This window comes from Larus michahellis, chromosome 6, assembly GCF_964199755.1.
Source record: "Larus michahellis chromosome 6, bLarMic1.1, whole genome shotgun sequence".
Classification (NCBI taxonomy): domain Eukaryota; kingdom Metazoa; phylum Chordata; class Aves; order Charadriiformes; family Laridae; genus Larus; species Larus michahellis.
Genome location: NC_133901.1, coordinates 66,004,534 through 66,025,250, shown reverse-complemented (window position 1 = coordinate 66,025,250; position 20,717 = coordinate 66,004,534). Strand labels below are relative to the sequence as shown.

Below are 20,717 nucleotides of genomic sequence, written 5' to 3'. Positions count from 1 at the left end.
CTGGAAGCAAGGCTGCTGGTAAAATTCAGTGAATGGTAGGCTTTTTTATCTTTTTTTTAATCATTATTAATAAAGGATTTGTACAATTCAGTTGGTAGTAGCAAGAATTATTACTGTTTTATAGCAACTTTAATCTTAAAGTATGTGTTTTTGCTTTGTAATAGAAATGCAAACAGCTTTTCTGAAAACATTGTGGTCTCTCAGAAGTTTCTTGTTCAGAAGTGGGGAAGATCTAAAATGACAATATTTTTTTTTCTTCTTCTCCAATATACATGAGTTCTGGTGCACTCTTGAGAAACCAGATAACTGTGAGCCAAGGTGTGTTTTTTGTTTGTTTTTTTTTTTTTATAACTAGCCCTAACCTCAGTGAGGTAATGAAGAATTGTAGGTATCATTTATTTAGCTCTATGTATTCCATAACTCTGTTTTGACTTGAATCATAGAATGTTTTAGGTTGGAAGGGACCTTAAAGATCATCTCGTTCCAACCCCACTGCCCTGGGCAGGGACGCCTCCCACCAGACCAGGTTGCTCAAAGGCCCGTCCAACCTGGCCTTGAACCCCTCCAGGGATGGGGCAGCCATAGCTTCTCTGGGCAACCCGTTCCACTGCCTCACCACCCTCAGAGTGAAAAATTTCTTCCTGATACCTAATTTAAATCTGCGCTCTTCCAGTTTGAAGATGTTACCCTTCATCGTATCACTACATGTTTTTGTAAAAAGTCCCTCTCCAGCTTTCTTGTAGGCCCCCTTCAAATACTGGAAAACTGCAATAAAGTCTCCCTAGAGCCTTCTCTTCTCCAGACTGAACAACCCTACCTCTCAGCCTGTCTTCATAGGAGGGGTGCTCCAGCCCTCTGATCATCTTTGTGGCCCTCCTCTCAATTAATTGTTTAAATTGTACCTTTTTTAGTTCTAAGTCAAGTTGGTCAGTGGGTGGAGGTTGAGAATGAACATGGAAAGCCTTGACTTCCCTGTTGGGTGTTTGTGATGTCAGCCATTGGTGTTCTGTGTCTTTCTGTCCCAAAATCTCTAATGGTGGCCCCCTCAGGAACAGTATTCAGTCAGTCTTGCCCATTGGCATAGCTTGACGACACTGTATTTTTCATGTATGTTTCTTTTACTGGAGCAGGATGGTAGATACTAATTATCAGCACAAAGTGGTGTTTATCTAGGGTCTGAATTCAGCCTTTGGTTTTTCATTATATACACTCAAACAGTTCTCTAATAGTACTATAGACACTGTTCGTGTTGGTTTTAACTTTCTATATTGTGTCCTTGTGTAGGATAAAGTGGTTAACACCAAGCTGTAGTTACTAGCATTACCGTAGCACGTTTAGTATTTAGAGACATGTAGTAAGGACTATTTCAGGTGTCTGTCTCCTTGCTTGTAGTGTTGCAGTGGTCAAAGGTTCATCTCTGAGCTCTCTAATGAGCTGTACCTTTCTCGTTAACCTATTATTAAGCTGCTTATTGGTGGCAACCTTGATATTCCCCCATCATGTCAGGTGCACGCTAATTATGCTGTATTGTCTAGCCTATTCTTAAGTCAGCTGTAGTTTTGCTGTTTTGAACAGATCCTGATCCTGCTTTGTGTAGGTTTTGGAGAGCTTTGGGTTTTGGGTTCTTTCTAGGCGAAAAAAAATACACTTTGCCATAATGAAGATACAAAGCCCTTTGTGTGTGTGTAAAGGGTGAGGAGGAAGTACTTGTAGTCTAGTCTCCCTGCAGAATTTAATTTCCCAGTATTTCTTAATCAGTGATGTAAAAAATCTGACAGCTGCTGTTTTTTTTCTAAATTTAAGGTCTTGCAAGTTCATCCATTTAGATTCTAAGCAGATTAGGTATTGCCTAAGCAGTGAGTTAGTTCTGTGTATTTTAAGAACACTTGGTTTCTCAGTTTGCTATGATTTAAAAAAAGCTAATATTTTGTATTGATACTAGCCTGTGTGAGAAACTATACTTCATTTTAATGCATGCTACCACATAGTGGAATAACTTGCTTTTCTTTAGAAGTAATCCCACAAAGGATTACGACTAACATGTTAGATCAGGTATTTAGATGACCTCTTGAGGTCCCTTCCAACATGAATTATCCTTGGAAAACTTGCAGTATAGTTGGTTGTGTTAAATAGTTTTATGCTTTATTTAGAAGCTGGGGCTATACTGAATTTCATTGGGAAGAACCATTAGACAAGCCTATTTTAATTTACCATTATAGAATGCAATTTGAGAGTTACACAGCAGTTTCTTATTTTTGGCAAAACTTAAGCTAAGTAATGTAAGTAGCTATTGATTTGAAGTGTGTTTTATAATAGAAATGACTTCATAATATGGTAATAGAGGTATTGGAAGAAGTATACAATTTTAAAAAGTATGTATTATTCATATGATGAGGTTATACTCAGAAATACCAGAAATAATCTTAGCGATTGGGATTATGAGCATGTCTTCAGAAATCAGCAGCCTGTAGAGGTACCTACTTTCTTTACAGCTCTCCTAAGGCAGAGGATATGGAGATTCTTTTCCTGAGTGGATTTCGACTTCAGTTGTGATATGAATCTCTCTTACTGGTTAAATCTGTAAGGCACTCCTGTTCGAAGTTCTCATTCCTCTTGCTGCTGAAAGGAAAAGAGGTGGTTTTATTTTATTTTTCTTTTAATGCCATGCCTAGTCCAGATGCAAAAACCTTCTAGTATACAGAAGCATTAAAAAAAAAAAAACAGGATCTGAGTCCTTTCCTGCCGCGCAAAAATTGAAGCGGCACTGTGATGCTTGTGGGTTTTCATACTGTTCCAGAGAGGTGGTGCTCTGAATGATGCCGGCACAAGGATTTGTTCCGCTAATGGCAAAGCGACGATAATTGGAATCAGTAGATCTGTCTGTAGACAGATGCTTGGAAGGTTATCTTTGTAGTGCATGGACAAGTAGTTTTTCTTATTCATACAGGAGTTAGATAAATGGATCTGTAGGCAACCTGACATGCAGTAAACAAGACCAAACCCCAGAATATTAAATATTTTCATTTTTTCAAGGGTGCTACATGTGTAGAAGGAAGCTTTTTGTAGTGCAGAGCTTTTTACTGTCTTTATTTTGGGAGTGGTCTATCTCAGACATACATTGTGTCTGGAGGGTCTATAAATACATGTTTCTTCAGATTAAACTGAAGTATGTCATACAAAATATGTATGTAAATCTCCTTGTGTAGGTATCAGGTTCAAAACCTATTTGTTCTAGGCGTTTTGAAACCTTTTAGTCTTCTTTCCCAGCTCAGCACTTCAAGGCTTTCACACTGGAAAGATCTAATTCTGAAAGAATGCCAGTTTGAAACTTGCCCATTATAAAGTCAGATTTAATGAATGATCAGCTACAGATTGGATATTTCCCAGTATATGGGTGACATTCTTTTCAGGTTAAGAGTGAGCCTTTTCCTATGATTAGTCAAAAAATGTTACATTCTCTTTTCTTACCTGCAAGGGTGAGGACCTAACACAGCACTGACTTGAGATGGATTAGTGGAGAAACTGGGAGACCAGAGGTATAATTGGGAACAAAAAAAAAATATCTTAATTGGAGGGAGAAATGGATGAAGACATAAAAGAAAATAAGTTTTTGGTGATTACTGTTTGCATTTGCTCTAGATAGCACTCCCATAAACATTAAGGTTAATTTGTGTGACAGGAAAATAAAATCTCCTTCAACTTTTCTTACTTGAAACAGTATATAAAAGATTCTCTGTGCAATAATAATGAAAATTACCTCACTTAACACCTTTACTGCTTTGTATTTAAAAATTATTCTTGATCTTCGTCCTGCAGTGAACTTCTTTCATGTGGATAGTGAATGAAAGCTCTGAAAAATCTGATAAGATTTATTTGGTACTTCATGGCGTTTTGCGTGCAGTAGCATTGGGACTTTGCATTTCTGTTCATCTGAACTCTGATCTTGAACATTTAAGCTGATCTTGCTGCTCAGTGAGAACCTTTCTTTTTATTCAGTTGTCATAATTTGTATAGCGTTCCATTCCGTTAAATAAAATATGAAATAAGTAGTAGTGCTTTTTATTTTTTTGAAAGGTAGCTGATTTCAGAGTAAATATAGGGCATATAGAAGTTAATCACATTACGGAGCATCTAACAAATGTCCGAGTGTGGCTTTCAGCCTGTCTGTTGGAGAGGCAGGTGTGTTCAAGCACTAGAGTTGGGCTATTCTAAATTGCCTTCTACAGGCTGTATTATGATTTTTAGTTTCTGTGCGTAGCATGACTGATGTTCCTTACCTGTCACACAAAACTGAACGCTGGATTTTCCTTGAAGGAGATTACTCCAAGGAAGAGAGGCACAAAATTTACCTATAAGAATGGGTAGCTAATACACCTCTCAGTAGCTCATTTAATGTCAAAGTGTATGAGTCTCTTGTAGAACCCGTTTCATATATATTAAGCTTATGAAATAGTTAATCTTTTTATTAGCAAGTGATACTTGATCAGAAAGCTCTGAAATAAGCAGCCTGGGTAAGGACAGTAGGTTTTAGTAATCAGTGTGGTAGAACAGTGTGGTGCTCCAGTGACGGCAAAGCTTAGTCTCAGGCTGCCGATTTCACTGCGGGAGCTAGTCCTTTCATGTTACTGGGTTTCTATGGGAAACTGCTTATTCTGCATTCCTGCAGAGATTGCCTGAAGTCACCCGATATGCTCCTGTGTTTACAGTTCATGTTCACACTTGTTTGATTTAAAACTGTTTGAACATTTGATTATTCTTGATGTTACCGTTCCTTAAAGAATAGTAAAAGACTTTAAATTTAAAACTTCTACCATTAATAAGCTTTATCGTCTAAAATGAGTATGGAGAAAACATCACATACCTGTGTGGATTGTTCATTTAATAGATAATTTCTGCCACCCTAGTCGGGTAAAATCCATTAATTGCAGAACTGCAAAAACCTTTGCATGATGATCTCAAATGGTGCTTTTGTCCAGAAGAGCGCATTGATCCGCTATTATAGATGTGAGCTTGGAACAATTAGCTTTTTGAGCAGGTTCCATTCTGAATGATACATGAACATCAATATTTTATATAATTAAGAAAAAATGCTCTATGAAAGTGTTTCTTTTGATATTTGAGGATTGAAGAGGGCTTGGTCATAACAGTGGATACATTCTCATTTTGGAAATGAGTCTGGATGCCAGTTTGTGTGAAGGAGATTTGGAGGTCATTATTTTATAAACATTTGTCAGGTTAATTGTGACATACTCAGATGAACACAGAACTTGGAAATAATTTCTTTGAGTAGTTTCTGTTGCAGTCACTGAGTTTCTGGTTAAACTAAAGAATTTACTGCTGGAATAGTGTTCATCTCGGCTGAGAGACCTGAGAAAGATCCAGACAAGTTTTGGAAGCTTTTCCTGTTATTATTTACCTCCACTGTTTAACAAATGGCAGTTTGTGAAGTGCACAAACCAATCAAATCTAGGTTAGAATTCAGACCTTCACGATGTTCAGTGATCCCAGACAGCGTATCTAGTAAATTAATGAAAAAAAAAAAAAATCCGCAAAAAAGATGCAGTTGACAGATAGGTTTGTGTTGCAAAGAAAGTTTCTCCAGTACAGTTAGAGGTCCCAACCAGCTGTGAAATAGTTGTGTATGTGGAGTCATGGATGTGGGTGCTCCTAAATCGCTCTCCCCAGCAAGCTGGGTATATGCAGTGCTGGGTTTGGTAGCTCAAATGTCTGCATCACACCTGCCCCAAGCCATGTGGGTGCATCTGCCTCCCTAAGTGTGCTTCTTAATAAGCCCTCTGGGGACGTGGGAGTGTGTGTCTCTCTACTGCGGGACCCAGCTGGAGCCCAGCAGCATTTTAGACCTATCTGTGGCCATATATAACTATGAAAACTGCCAAGGAGATGCTAGGTGTAGCAGAGAAGAAACAAAAGAGAGGAAACACCTTATTTTTTTATGAGGTGAGAGAAAGGCAGAAATTGTTTTCAACTCTGTGTTGGGCTCTGGAGACCTACTTTGTGGGCATTTTTTCCCCCCACTAGCTGTTGTCCTTCATTTTAGCCTTAAAACCACATGGGAACAACTTACCTTTATAATTTCTTAATTCCCCTTTCAGCTTGCAGCTGTGCTAGAGTTCAGCAGAAGGGTCTGTGAGGAGAAGCGTACCCAGCCCTCTCCATTAAAGCTGTTCTGTGTAGTGGAAAATACTGGGATTCTACTACAGCAGTACAGTTTTCACATTTTTGAAGACTTACCAGATGTCATAAAAATCTGTCTGCAATAGAGAGTGTATTACAGAGATCAGCTGATAGAGTTAATCAGACTGTTACACATACTCACAGGCAGTAATTAATTGCCAGATATGACTAGCATAAAATTAAATTAGAATAATCACTTGGGAATACTTTTTTTTAGCAATTTTGTGTTGCTTTTACTGTAAAACTTACAGGGACAATTTGAGATGTAAATTTACAAAATTATTTCTTAATTTCTCTGCAGATTTTTAAATTATCTCTGAATATCTAGTGGAACTCGTAACACTTACATATTTGTTCCTGACTCTTTTAACTTAGTCTTAGTGCTAAGCTTCAATATATTTTCCTGCATCAGTTTTAATGGCAACATAGTTATGAAAAGTGCCCATTCAGAAGGAAATGTGTACAAATATTACAATCTGCTTGTGTAATGGCATTAAGTACAAGTTTGTGTTTGCCAGTGTCACTGAAATTAAGATTCTAATACTACATATGCTTTAAGTGATGCTAAAACCTTGGAAAAATATCCTGTCAAATGATAGTGTACTTTAAATGTAAGCCATTATGTAGTAAGAACTAAAATGGAAATTTACTTGAATGTTACTTGTGTAGTAAATGACTTAAACCATCATTCGTGTTTGCCTGAGCTAAAATAGGAAGAGTAGAAATTGAAGATCATGGACTTGCAGTGACATGGCAGAAGGCTTCATGGTGGTGTTCGAATCACCACTGTGAATGATCTGGCTTAGTGAATAATTCCCAAGCAATTAAACAGTGGAAATGATGCAGCGTAACTCTGAAAACTTCAACAGTTTGTATTTTTTTTTAAGAATAATTCTGCATACTTGCTAACAAAACTTAATGCAGTATGGTAGAATAAACAAAACAAATTCTAATGTTGCCAAGCAGCGAGCCCAGTGGATTACAAGGGGAGGTGGGGTGGGAACAGCAATGTTAGCCAGTGGTATTGTTTTAGAACAATACTACAAAAACACAGATATTTTTTCTTTTTTTTCCCCCCTTGTTAGTCTGAAAGAAGGGCAAATTAGAGACAATATCCAAATTCATTACGGGGATGGTGGGAGCAGATTATAGTAATTTGAGCATCTGCTTCTTTCAGATGTAATCACAAGTCCCAACTGTAACTTGCCATCAGTGATGCAGGATTTGCAAAGTGCAGGAATCCTTCCTGGTAATTAATCTCACAAGCTGTATTTGATTGCCAGCAGTGGTGCCGCAGGTCATATCTAGGCTGAGCTGCTGCGTTATATGATCCTGTCAGTTTACAGCAGGGGCCCATTAATAAAATGCTGTGACTCACAAATGGTGACACCTTTGCTTGGGCGACAGTTGGCAAGTGTAAGCCATGGTGTGTCCCCATCAGTGCCCTCCCTACCATTGCAGTCTGAATAGCTGAGCTCTCTGTAAAATAGATCCTTAATTACTGCTGTTGGCAATTTTAAGGTGAACTGTCAGTCATCTCAGCTTTGAAAATGGTATTACTGATCCTGAGCTAGACTGTCTCTACCACTTTGGGAAACTTTAAGGGTGTGAATTGGACCATCTTCTGCTTGTCAGAAGTGATGAGATAAATGTAGATTGAGGAGAAGCTTCTGTAGCTCCAGCATTTTTAAAACTAACTGAAGGAGTGAGGATAAACCTTGGAAAGCTATCATGTCTAGAATTCAGAACAGATACAAATATTTTTTCACATTTGGTTTACAACTGTCAGACTTTTCAGCAGTGAGACAGCGATTTTCTGTCTAAGAGGATGTTGTTAGTTCTTGTATAGACAGAGGCTAGTGTTTAGAGCAGAGGACTGAAACTTTTGAGCTCAATGAATGAGTCATGTATAGAACTTAGACTTTTATTAGAACATCAGCATTGGTTTTTCTCTGACCAGGATTGCAGAGAAATGATGTTTGTAGAGAGACTTGAGACCTCTTTATTTAATGGAACCAATCTCTAATCCAATTGCTAAAGGTACAGTTTTGTGGTGGCTTGGGTTTATTTGTTTGGTTTTTTTGTTGTTGTGTTTTCTTCCTGCTGATGTTCTCCTTGAACGCCTAAAAGCTGGTTGCTGCACCACAACGGCCTCTCTTCCAGCTCCGCGTGAACAAGAGCATAGTCTGCATCTTCTGTCCCATTTGGAGCAGAGCCACAACAATTCAGGCTTCCTGGTTAGACAGGGAAATTCTGTCTTTGTCCTGTCTGAGACTGAAATATAGCAGGATTTTGATCTCTTTCTCTTAATTTGAACCACCAGTTGCCTTCAGCTAGGTCACATACAATTTATAAAAACCCAACACATGAAAACTCAGAGATCAAACAGGCATCGACTGCACTGACTCAACTAAGCTATTTCAGTATTTGTGGAATTTGGAATTTGGGAAACTAGTATTCTTGAAATGCAAAAAAGTCTGTGCGTGGTCAAATTGATCTTGTTTGTGCAGATAAGAAAGTAGTTTTGATAAGCCTCTTTTAAGGTTTCTTTTTTACCCCTGGCTAGTCCAATACAGACAGCAATGGCAAATCCTTAAGACTCTTGTTGCCGTAATTACAATGATTTCTGTCATGTAAGCAGGAAAAAATATTATATTTTTGGAAGAAGCTACTTGACTATTTACATTTGTTCTTTTATTTGTTCTTGTAGAATGGGTTTTAAAGTTTTAAGTGTTTCTCTTGAGTGTCTGATTCGAGATACATTTCAGAGGTACTGATATCGCCATAAGAAAGACTATGGTTTAAGAATCTGGAAATGTGTGAAACATCTTTGGAGAAAGAAAAACGAATAATAAAATCCTTGCTTTTTTTCTGAAGTCTTGATTTTAAAAGTGACTGTTCATATATTGAGAACTTGTGTATGAGCCTCCCACATGCCTGTGGCAGAATATTCTGTAACACAGTGGGTGGAGTGCTAGAACTGATTTGCAGTTTTCAATAAAATTTCCTAGAAAATAAACCTACTCTATAAACCTCCTCTCTTATGGCAATGTTTTTCAGGTTGTTTGTAAGCCATATTTTTATGGGTGTAGGTAAAGCTGAAATTAGTAGATTTCTATACTGAGTAAGAGTATAGTTTGGATTACTAAAGTCCCTTGAATATGAAAACTGACACGGTTCTGCAGCTTTGTTCCGTTGTGAAATCAGTGGAAGCTGGAGAATTGGTTTTGCAAAATCTACAGTCATGGTACTTTTATTTGTAAAGTACTCATTTAAAAAAAAAGTTACTACTAATTTTTTTTTCAAAATAAGGATGAGTTCCATTTTTATATCTTCAATGTGAAGAATGATATAAGCTGTTTGCATTACAATACCTAACCCTAACAAGCTCAAATGTTGGCTGATAAATACTTACAAAATCTTATTAATGTGATCATGCGTTTTTAGGAGTGGGTTGTAATATTTTAGAATTTTTGTATAAGTAAACGTCATCTTAAATTACACAGAATAGAGGACTTTTTAATGACTTAAAATACTGCTTTTTTGAAACTTACACACTTTGCAAGCGTGTGACTTGTATTTTCATGAATCATATAAAAAGGGCAATCTGAAAATGACTGAATTCTCTTCCGTTGTTAGTTGAACCTTTTGAGTACTCCCAAAACTGAAAATAAATTCAGCAGTTACTCTTTCAAAAATATTTTAGATACTAGAATCTTCAAATACAGTAGCATTTACAAAAGTGAATTGATGCTTTACTAAACACAGTCTGACTTCAGATTTTGATTTAATTTTTACTTAGAGTGGTAAACAAAATTCTAAGACTTGCAATGTATACAAAGTAGCCTTGTGCTAAAGATGCATTTTTAGCTGGTGGGCTCTTCTGAGATTTAAGGTCTCTTTTTGCCTTGTTTATTAGGATTTAAATGTTCAGTTAATGCAACTTGTTTAAAAAATTCATAAACCTGACAATGTTTAATCTTTATGGCAGTAATTAGTGCTGGAATTCATGTAATACAAGTGATTAATGTGGTCTTAAACAGATATCTAGTAACTTTTAGGCCACTTTTAGATATCAAACTGCTTTATAAAACCAGAGAATAATTTAAAACTTTTCCCAGACCTTATTCTAGAAAAGCGTTCTCACTTCTTAGCAAAAGCTCTACAAAATCGTAGCCTCTTCCTGCGTTTATGAATGAAGCCGTAAGTCTTTCTGCTCCTCCAAGTAGGAAATGGAGCCCTGAGAGCTTTTGAAGTTTGTTCCTGTCTGTGTTTAGCTCTTAACATTTATTTTTTTTTTACCATGATTCTGGATATTCTTAACAGATGCAGTGAACAGAAACACATAAGTGCTTGGTTATCTTTGGCCAGATAAATTGATTTCCACCCCCCCCCCCTCCCAGTTCTTAATAGATTTCCTCATGCAACTAAAAATACTGTAGTTAAGTAGGTACTGATAGGAGCAGTTAATTTACATAATAGTTTAATTAAACTAAGGTATAAAAGACTCCTGTCCTCTTCTCTGTTAAAAGTTGGCTAAAGGACCACAAAACAATCATCCCAGAACAGTGAATACAAATTAATGTGAATGTGAGTCAGGCACTTCTAAAACTAAACCACTGAATTACAGCCTTGTTCCAAGTAGGTGAGTTCTTCCTCCACAGAACTGGCAACTGGAAGGAATAGCAGCATTAATCAGGGGTGGAAAACACCCAAAGTGAGGAGAATAAACTTGATCTGTTTGGGTTTGGTTTTTATTCAGATGTGATTTTGATCCAGACTTTGAGTGGTGGTGGTGAGGGGAGAGCTGAGTCTGAAATATGGCATGAGCGGAGTTAGTCTTTCGTATGAAGGGGCCGTGCAGGCTGCGTGCAGCGGCTGGAAACATTTTTGTCTTTGTATGTGGAAGATCTCGGTATTATGCTACTTTTAGTATAACTTTAATCCTGTATATTAACTAGCTTTATCTTAATTATGTTTTAGTATAGTAGTCTGACCTAATTTCTCATGTGAAATTACTTTTTTTGCTGTTTGCATCTTGTGGTATTTGTTGAGAAACACTTTTGCTACTCGACAGTTTCTTTTAAATATTATTTTTGTAGGTTTTTTTTTCACTTGCTAAAATTTCACGTGAAGTTTGATGGCTATTCCTCTTCATATTCGTATTAAGTTAAAATGCTGTTTTTTAACTAATATTTTCTTAATGATGGGCCATTTGAATTGTAGATTTTTGGACAAACAAGCTGATAAAATTGTGGAGGGAGACTGATAATTTAAAAACAAATTGAAAACACACTATAAGCATCTAATATAAGGCAATTTTGAAGACTTTTGTTAATGGCATGCCATATCCAAGCAGGGGTTTTGGAGGGGGGGAGGGGGTGTGTAAGTTGTGTGTGTTCTTATGTAGCTACGATGTGCCTATTTTGTTCCTCTGGAAAAGATGAAAAGTTTACAAAGGCTTAATAAATATAGTTTGAAAGACAGTAAAATCTCTCTCCCACAAAATCTGCCTTCTGATAGTTGTTTAGTCTAATTTCATAGGTTTGGAATTGAAAAGGCAGGAGGCTTTAGGATATATGGATTGAGTTGGTGTAATCCTGGTTCGTAGGTCAAGGGTTTGTGACATGAGCATGAATTTTGACCTTGCTGAATAAGGACATGGCAGTGTTAGACCTCACTTGAAAGGGGGGGTCTAATATAGTTGCAATGAAAATCTGCCTCGGAGAGCCTGGTAGCAGCTCAGCAGTGTTTAGAAAGGTACTATATTTCTTGTAAGTACCTTTTGGTGACATTTTCTCAACTGTTGTGCTGTCAGGAGCAACTCCTAGGTTTCCCCATGCCATTGTCATGGCTTAAACGCTTTTTCTCGGGCTGCAGCACTGAATGGGCTGATTGCAAACCACTTGTTGTTTGTTTATTCTCCACTGATGGAGGTCCACCAATATATGTAACAATCTTTTGATTACCGGTTAAAGTTAAGAAGCTGAGAATACTGAATGTTTAAAGATCTAGACAGCCAAATAGAAACCACTTCCCCCGCTACCGTTGTTCAGAGTTTGCAAAGTGAGAGCCTTGATTTTCCAAGAGCATCCTAGCAGAAGCGACCAGATCCTGGGATGGCTGCTGTGATGAGGGCAGAGACCAGCTGAGATTAACTGAGGCGTTTATTTTGCTGTCAGGATTTCTTTAGAGACTTTTGAATAGAGGCTTACTGGTAGGCTACACAAGCTTTTTTTTTTTTCTTCATTAGTGTGATGAATTTCTCTAAGGCATTTATTTATTGGTGGACTTTTGCTCTTTAAAGATGGACCAAACATTAGAGGTTAGAAAATACACTCTTAAAGCCATTACAGAAGTTACAGCAAGGCTGTTTACATAAGGTATTTAATAAAGTTAAGTTCTACATTATAATAACAAACACAGGATGATAGGAAACTTATCTCTCCTTTGCATAGGGAAGTTTGGGACAGGAAGATACTGAACCAGCAAAGATATTGTAGTCTGCAGGGTTTGGGAATAGAGTTCATATCTCTTGTCTTGTTCACTGAATTATGTTATTGGCATTATTAGCTAAAAGCCTACTCATGGTACTTTAATACAATGAAATACAGCTTTGCTTTCATATTAAAAGTGTGTTTTGTTGTCCCTACTGTAAAGGCTTTATGAAACAAACTTCACGATTACATTTTGTCTAGTGGCATGATAGTTTTCAAGGAGGAAAATGAGACATTGCAGAGGTGGGGACTCTGGTCTCTCTGCAGAGAGAAGAACGTCCCTTGCTGTTGTGCTGCACTCCTGCTGGACCAAACGCAATTGCAGCAGTGATGGCTTCCTAAGAACGTGCTCCTCGGAGTGCCTGTCATTAGTGTCTGTTTTTAAAAGGCAGGGTAGCTCCCAGGATTCCCCTACCCCGGGGAAAAAGATGGGAGACCCTGCGATGCCTGTTATGTGCGTGGGCTGCAGGTTGCCAGCGTGTGGATTTGCAAGACCAGGGATCAGAGTCTTGCTGTGTCACCCACTGTCACCGTCAGGGTCCGTATTCATTCACTGCTTCTCAGTAGGAAAGTCTTCCAAAGAGATTTGGGTTATCTTGTACTTAAATAATCTGTCAACAGTTCACTTAACTAATATATAATTGAAATAATAATTTGTCCAATGTTTAATTTTGGAAATGTACAAACTCTCAGTAAATTACCTTAAATAAGTACTATGTTGTAAAATTGGTAAACTTCAGGGCAGCACTTAAACGTTACAAATGCATTTAATGTGGGATGTTTAGCTATTTGTATGTTTCTAAAGCCAATGGAAATGTGTCAGGCTGTTTTGCTAAAGATTTTGCAAATTAGTTTCAGTGGTAAGAATGTGAACATAAGTGCTTGTTGTAAATTAAAAATGTTGTTGAGACTGTGTTTAATCCCATATTTGTAGAAAATTTAACTAGTGCTACACGAAGTCCAGCATGTACTCTTAAGTGTTTTGCATATTACTGTATATAACAATTTTAGAATTGTTTCCTCTTTAATTCATTTTTAGATTAACTTTAGAAAAAATTGAAAATAGAAACAAAAATTATAGTTAACATTATGTCTTAATTAAGCAGGAAAAATGGCTTGTTTTGAGGATTACTTCATCATTCCATGCTGTAACAAAAGACTGTGGTGTGTGCTGTGCTTAACGCTTTGTTTGGAAGTTATTTGAGAGATGAGATTTTTGGTTTGAATATGTAGATAATATGTGTGCATCCTTACTGGAATATTTTAGTCAGTTATTTTGTATTTTTTCTTTTGTTCTTGCTTATTTTCAATATTGAAAATAGGTTTGTCCAGGTTTGTGTTTTTTGTTCAATAGCCTGCAGGCTGTTCTATGGTGTGTATAAGGGAAAGGCGTCATCAATACCAACGCTTTCAAGCCTGGTGTTTGCAGAAAGTCAGAGAGGTGACGGTGAGCTCTCTGGTTACCAGGGTGGTACTGGATCCAATTTCTTTTTCTGTTCCTACCTCCCAGAAATCTTGTTTCAGTAGCTCCCCGAGGCTCCTGGTGCTGCTTATCTTTACTTTGTGGCTCCCATGGAAAGCTATTTGAATAGATTTTTGGGGGAACGTATATGGACAATTGCTGGTACTATTTGAAAAGTTGTTTATTTGTGCTGAAAAATAATTTAAAAAAAAAAAGTACAGGTACTTACTCCAAACTTGGTATTATTTTTCGGTGTAGTTGTCTAACTGATCCTTTTTAGCCTAACAAAATGAGCCAAATATGTTTCTAAGGCGGGGGGAAATCATTTGTAAAAGAAAGAGGGTACCTTTGCTTGTCCTTAAGGTGAGAAGTGCGTGGGGAGGTGTCATCAGCTGTGCTGGCTCCGGGTGGCTCTGAGTGGGAACTTGGCCAGGCCCTGAAGTGACAATAAGTCTTAGGAGTTATAGCGGGGTCATCTTGGTGGCATTTTCCCCACTCTTGTGATGCTTATTATTCCTCTAATAATTCAAGAACTATAAGGAAGATTATGAGCAAAATAACCCAGTTAGGACACACAAAAAACATATTTTGGGTTGGTTGTTTACTGGTATACTCAAGCCTAAACCATGGCCAGAGTGATTTAATCGTTTCATATTTTTCATCCACAGACTTAAATACTTTATTCAATTTCTGTATATTTTTTAAAATTTAATACTTTGACCAATTTCAAAACTGTTTTCTTCCTGAAGGATTTAATGAGGGAGAAACTTGGAAGCAAATTAAAGTTAGAAGTTGAATTGGATTTCAGGAAAATAGCTGGAGTGTTGAGTTGTATTTATTCACAAGGAGAACAAAAGAAATGTCTTTCTCATGGGTCTACGAGGCTGCTGCTTGTACAGAAACGCAGTGTCTTGAGTCGGAGTGCCGGGCTCCCTCCTGAAGAGTGTGCCGACAGTTAAAGGGCGCTTAATTATTTATTTGAATTTGTGAAACTCTTCAGTTCAGATCCATGTGACTGTTTCCTGAACATATTGTGATCTCGGAATGTGACAAGCAGATGCCTCTGTTGGTTGAGCAAACGGCGCTTATGAAAGACTTCTTTCTCATGAAATGGCAGATCCATCCCGCAGGCAGTGGGGCTCGTGTCCTGCTATTTGTGAGTCTTCTCCGCAGAAATAATCCCTGGGAGGCCGTGCCAGTGAGAGGGGATGGAAACCAAGGCATGGGGCAGCGCTAGGAAATGGGAGCAATAAATAAAAACAGAAAGAAGGAATACCCTGCAAGTCCTTTTTCAAACGATTTACTTTAAGGCTGGTGCGGATTCCACGATATTTTTCCATTTGCAGGGTTGTGGCCCTTGCTGTTAGGCTCGCATGTGTGTGTCTGCCGTGTGATGGGGTTGCAGCTGCGCGGCCTCTCCCCCTCCTTCCTCCCCTCAGATCCCGGCTGTGTCCGACACCCGAGCGCTATCACTTAAAAATGAAACCGGTATTTATAACTCGGCATATTCTAATCAAAGGGAGTGAATTATGTGGTGAGATAACGTGTGTAAAACACTTAGTATCTTCAACATGAATTGCTTTTCCTGTGACTCACATGCTGTCATGAGGGAAATAAAGTTCAAGGACAAATATTTAGAATACCTGGATCTTTATTTTGGTGCAAGAAGACTGACTGAAAAGAACAACTGAATGTTTTTCACGAAATGAGAGAAGTATAAATCTGTGTAACTGAAGTGTGCTGTTTATTAGGATGCAGCAGTCCTCTAAGTACAGCAGTGTCATAAAAATGTAAGCTTTAGGGTCTTGGTATATTTTTGCCTTTCAGTGCTGTGATGTTTTATGCAGATGAACTTAAAGAACTGGTAAGATATTTATTGCAAAAGGACTCTTGTGTTAAATCCTGTTTGCAATCATAAACTTACTCTGTGATGTGATCAGCTTCCTGTTTTCTCACTGTTATCTGCGCTAGTAAATAGAACTCAAAAAAACCTATTCCTGTGAAGCAATCTTTGCTTATATATTCTCCAGTCTTCTGCATTCAAAAAGCTTTAGTAGCTTCTACCTGTTCCTTTTGGCCAATGAATATGTAGGAATGGTATGTATTTCTCTTTAGGAGTGTTAAAGATTCACTGTAATCCTATTACATTTTTTTAATTTCTGTGTGTTAGTATTGTTTACATCATTTGAATTAAGATGATTTTCTTCTGTATTTTTCAGGTTCAAGCCATTTTTTCCACTTCAAGTATTGCCACCCGATGAATATGAAGATCGGGACCTCTGTGTACAGGATTCTCTATTGACAGAAGGTCGACTAAAAGTCACGTTAATTGAATGTACAAGGTATGTTTTGTAGTCTTTTGCTCAATCTTGACTAAGCAAGTACACATTTTTCTTAAGGTTGTAGTAATTATAGCTGTAGGCCTGTTCTGATTCGAGAAGTAGCAGCTTTGGTGTTATGACTGAGCTCTAATCAAGAAATGTATTTTATTTTTTTGAAGCAAAAATGAACAAACGAAAGTTGCAGCAAGTTCCTGAGGCAATTCTACATTGTGTGTGGGCGCATGTATTTGCCTTTCATTTGAGTTTTGCCTGGTTATGAGCTAGTCTGAGCCTTCTGGTTTTGGGGGTTTTTTGTTTGTGTTTTTTTTTTGCACACCAAATTATGAATCTCTTTCCAGGACAGTATAAATGCTGTAATTATCCTATTGTATTATTTTGTAAGCAAGGGGAAATAATTGTTTCACTCAGTCTTACTTAGATTAATCCAAATAACTTTGTAAGGCTTTATTTATTGTCTTTGTCTTGAACAAAATAATTGAAAGAAATAAAGTCTGCTTCCTTTGTTCATTGGAGAGAAAATCATTCTCTGTAAAGCTGGTGAAAAGGTGTGTGGGCTTTTGGTTTGTTTGGGTTTTTTTTTGTCAGACCTCTTAGTTCTTAGTTTATGTTAGATCTTATCCTAGTAGTGCTTAGGCTTTGATCTAGTCATGTGCTGTTCTGCTCTTTATGACCTAAACTCTGGTTTGCAGCAAGACTTTCTTTCTTAACCTGTTCTTTTCATTGCTGTTATTACCATATGAGCTCCTTTTTGTACTTTTTTTTCCTGTAGTTTTGTGTTTGTGAACCGTATTTGCTTTATAACGTGTTTTATCAGTGCTACGAATTTCCAGAAAATACTGTTCTGCTTCTAAGGTTTGTGTGGGTCACAGCAGTAATTATTTTTTTGTAATAAAATTGCTGTTTACCTGCCTCCCTAGCAGATATTTTCTGTGAATTCACACACATTTCCTGTGAATGACCCAAGAATAGTGGATGACTCTGTGCACTCCTTGGCTGCCAGGAGCATTTCCTCTCTGCCCGTACTAAGGGAACTCCTGATCTCCCTTTATAGGTAGTCTCCAAATTCAGTCCAGTAGTGTGTTCGTTTTCATTATAAGAAAATTATATTTTTTTCATTTCAAAATAACTACCTTAAGATGTGTGCAGTTGTTTTGGGGTTGGAAAGTAATTTTTTTAAATACTCTTTTAATTCCTGAATCTGAAACACTGTGTAACATTGCCAAGATACCGCTAGTGTTTTCTTTCCATTACCTTTTAGAAGCCAGATTGCTCAGTTTGACATCATCATTTGACTCCTCAGTGTTTTCAGCTGTCACAGATGCTTATCAGATGGCTGGGAGAGGATGCAGTCGCTGGCTTGTTGGGCCTTTTAAGCTTCAGGTCTGACTTAATCCTACTGTTTTATGCAGCCTGGAATTTCTGGATGTGCACACTTGAAAAGTGTGTCTCAACCGACACCTCTCATTCTAGATGTATGACTCTGGGTCTCAATTACTATTCGTCAGATTTTCCAGGCGTCCCATCCTTTTTTGAACTAACATAGCGTGCCCCCTGAGTAACTGTTTTTGCTTACTTTGCACCTGAAGATATTGATGAGGTAGAAGCTGAAAGACAGAGGATTTTGGTAGTAGTAGAAGAAATATACAAGATATACGGAAGTAACAATGTCAGAATTTCCCTTTTTCATCACCGCTGCATGTGAGCTGGTGTTAAGGTTGCCTGGGACCCTTCTCAGCGGCTCTTTCGCAGTGCTGCAGCTACATGCTGGAATACGGAGCTCTTTCACTAGTGGCTGCCTCTGGGACCTGAACATTTTACTTGGCGATTGTTCTTCTTCCAGAAATGAAAGATCACTTTAATTTCCGTGTGTTTTTTGGTTTTGCTCAGTACCCCAGAAGGCTTTTATATTCTCTCCCAGTGCAGTGGTACTGTATTCTTCGTATTCTGCACAGAATTTGTATTCTGTGTACAAAATATTCTTTGATTTATGCACAGGATTTGGAGTAGGATTCTTGGCCACTGACGTTCTATTCCATCTAGTCTGGTAACAGAGTTCTGCTACTTCTCCTGCTCAAGTCTGAAATACAGAGGTGAAACTAGTGATAAAACATTTAGGAAACTTTTTGTACATTGTAAATGTACAGTTTAATTTCATTATATCCTTCACACAACCAAATACCTGCACTTTTTGCACTAGTTTCTTTTCTAATCGCAGGCTTGACCATATTCATTTTCTTGCAGTTGTGCTATTGAAAGAAAAATAAACTTTGCATATTTTTAAAATTAAATTAACAAAAGGATGGGAACTTTGGTGTAAATAATGAGGACTATATTTTGCAAATTTTTGTCTGACCTGTTGAAAAATGTAAGTTTTCATGTACAAATACAGTGTCCTCACAGAACTCGATTGTTGCAAAAATGCTGTTATCTGTCATTACCTGAAGTTTTTAAGGAAAAGGGGAAGACAAAGCAACATGCTGTTAAATCTTGCTATGGTGATTTTTTTAAAGATACCCTACGAAGAAAGTCTTAACCTATAAACTCTGATTATATTAAATGAGATTACTCTTCCAAAACTATGCCACCAAGTGGGCTTTCTAAATTAGCATTTGTTTCACCACGTAGCCTTTGTGGACAAGGAAATTTTCTTGAGATATTTATTTAGTAAAATACCACAGAGTGTACCTGAGGGTGATTTGTCCCATTTGGAGTTTTATGGGTTCTTTTCCTTTTGTCTTCAGGTGGACTTCAGTGTGTGGCAGTGGCACCTTTTAAGTATGTGGATATTGAATCTGCTTTTGACATTCTTAAAATCTGGGAAACATTCGGCTTATTTCAGATCCTAAAATACCTGCAAATAGAAAGGCCACAGTTAAAATAAAAAAAAATTAGGAAAGGATTGTAAAGGAAATAAATTCAGCTTGCTGAATGTATGTACCTGGTAGCAAATAATATGTTACTAAAGGTTGGTGTGTACTTTGCACATACCAGACTCTTGTTAGATTTGCAGATCAGCACTTCAGCATCATCCTACAAAAAGCAGGAAAATTGATAGCCTTGTTATTCATCCTCCTTTTTGGAAGACTGTAAAGATTTGCTCAAGTTCTCGGCTCGGCTCAGGAGTGGAGGTGACCCCAGCCTCCGTGTGCTTCTGTTCCTGTGTCAGAGGACAAACTCTTCATGTCTTGGAGCCCTCGTAGCTCTCAGCGGGGAAGCAGGACGGCTACAAACAACTGTTTTCATATCTGTGGCTGCGCTGTTGTGTCATTCTCTTCTACCTCACGCTCGCTTGCTGCAGGGAACCACCCAATTTAGAATTGGGGAAGGAATAGAAATTCACTTTCTGTATGCATGTTTTAAGTACTCGTGGTAATTTAATCACACTTCCGTATTGATTTAATTGTAGCTGGGCTTAGAAACTTTGTTTTAGGGTATCTTTCATACCCTACTGATTTACAAATTTTAAATCTGTAGGATATAGGTATTTCCTTAATATCCAGTTGTTCTGGGTGTGTTGTGACACAATCTTAATGTCAGTCTTTATCTGCAGCTGTGTTATAGAATACACCCTCTGTTTGCATATTAATGGAAGTATTATTGAAACAAAAATTACGGTAGTGTAGTAGCAATTAATTTCCTCTTTGTCTTTCTGAAATTGGAAATTGGATTCCAAACTCCAGCGAGAAGCATCCACAGGCCAGTGCTGCTCTTTAAAGTCCAAATGTATAGTTATGTTGTCTTGTGGTATGTTTCTTGAAGTTGGGTTTTGGCAACCTAATCTGAGGTGAAACTCATTATGGTTAATTGTTTTCCATGTGACTCTTACGTTAAGGTTCTGGCTGAAAATTATGTTCCTGTTGTGAGCTGTCTCCTGTCCTTGTTCTTCTGTCTTATTTGCCACCAGTACAAACCAGCTAAATAGCTTGTTTTGATGGTATTTTAGAGGGACCACAAGTACTGCTGGAAAATTCCCTGCACAGTTTGTGTATCTTTTTGAATCTCGCTAACTGCATTGAGTAACTGTGTCTTGGTCTATCGGCTTCATTGTCTGCCTTTTTTTTTTTTCCCCTTCTCTGTCTCACTCTGCTTCCCTCCCCTATGCAAAGCTAGGAGGCAAATTTCTACCACCTTGTGTACCTCGAGGATAATTGCTCACACCTCCCTTCCCTACTGTGAGGTTAGGTGACCAGAAGATGAAATATATGCAATCAATGACCAGCT

At 37.8% G+C, this 20,717-nt stretch overlaps 1 protein-coding gene across 1 annotated transcript in view; it reads left to right on the top strand.

Moving 5' to 3' along the window:
• The window catches only part of PDZD8 (PDZ domain containing 8), a 65,056-nt gene that overhangs the window by 4,491 nt on the left and 39,848 nt on the right, over nt 1–20,717 (top strand). Inside the window, exon 2 of the mRNA XM_074591881.1 lies at nt 16,374–16,496. Within this exon, the coding sequence (XP_074447982.1) occupies nt 16,374–16,496 (123 nt within the window). The remainder of the gene's footprint in view (nt 1–16,373; nt 16,497–20,717) is intronic.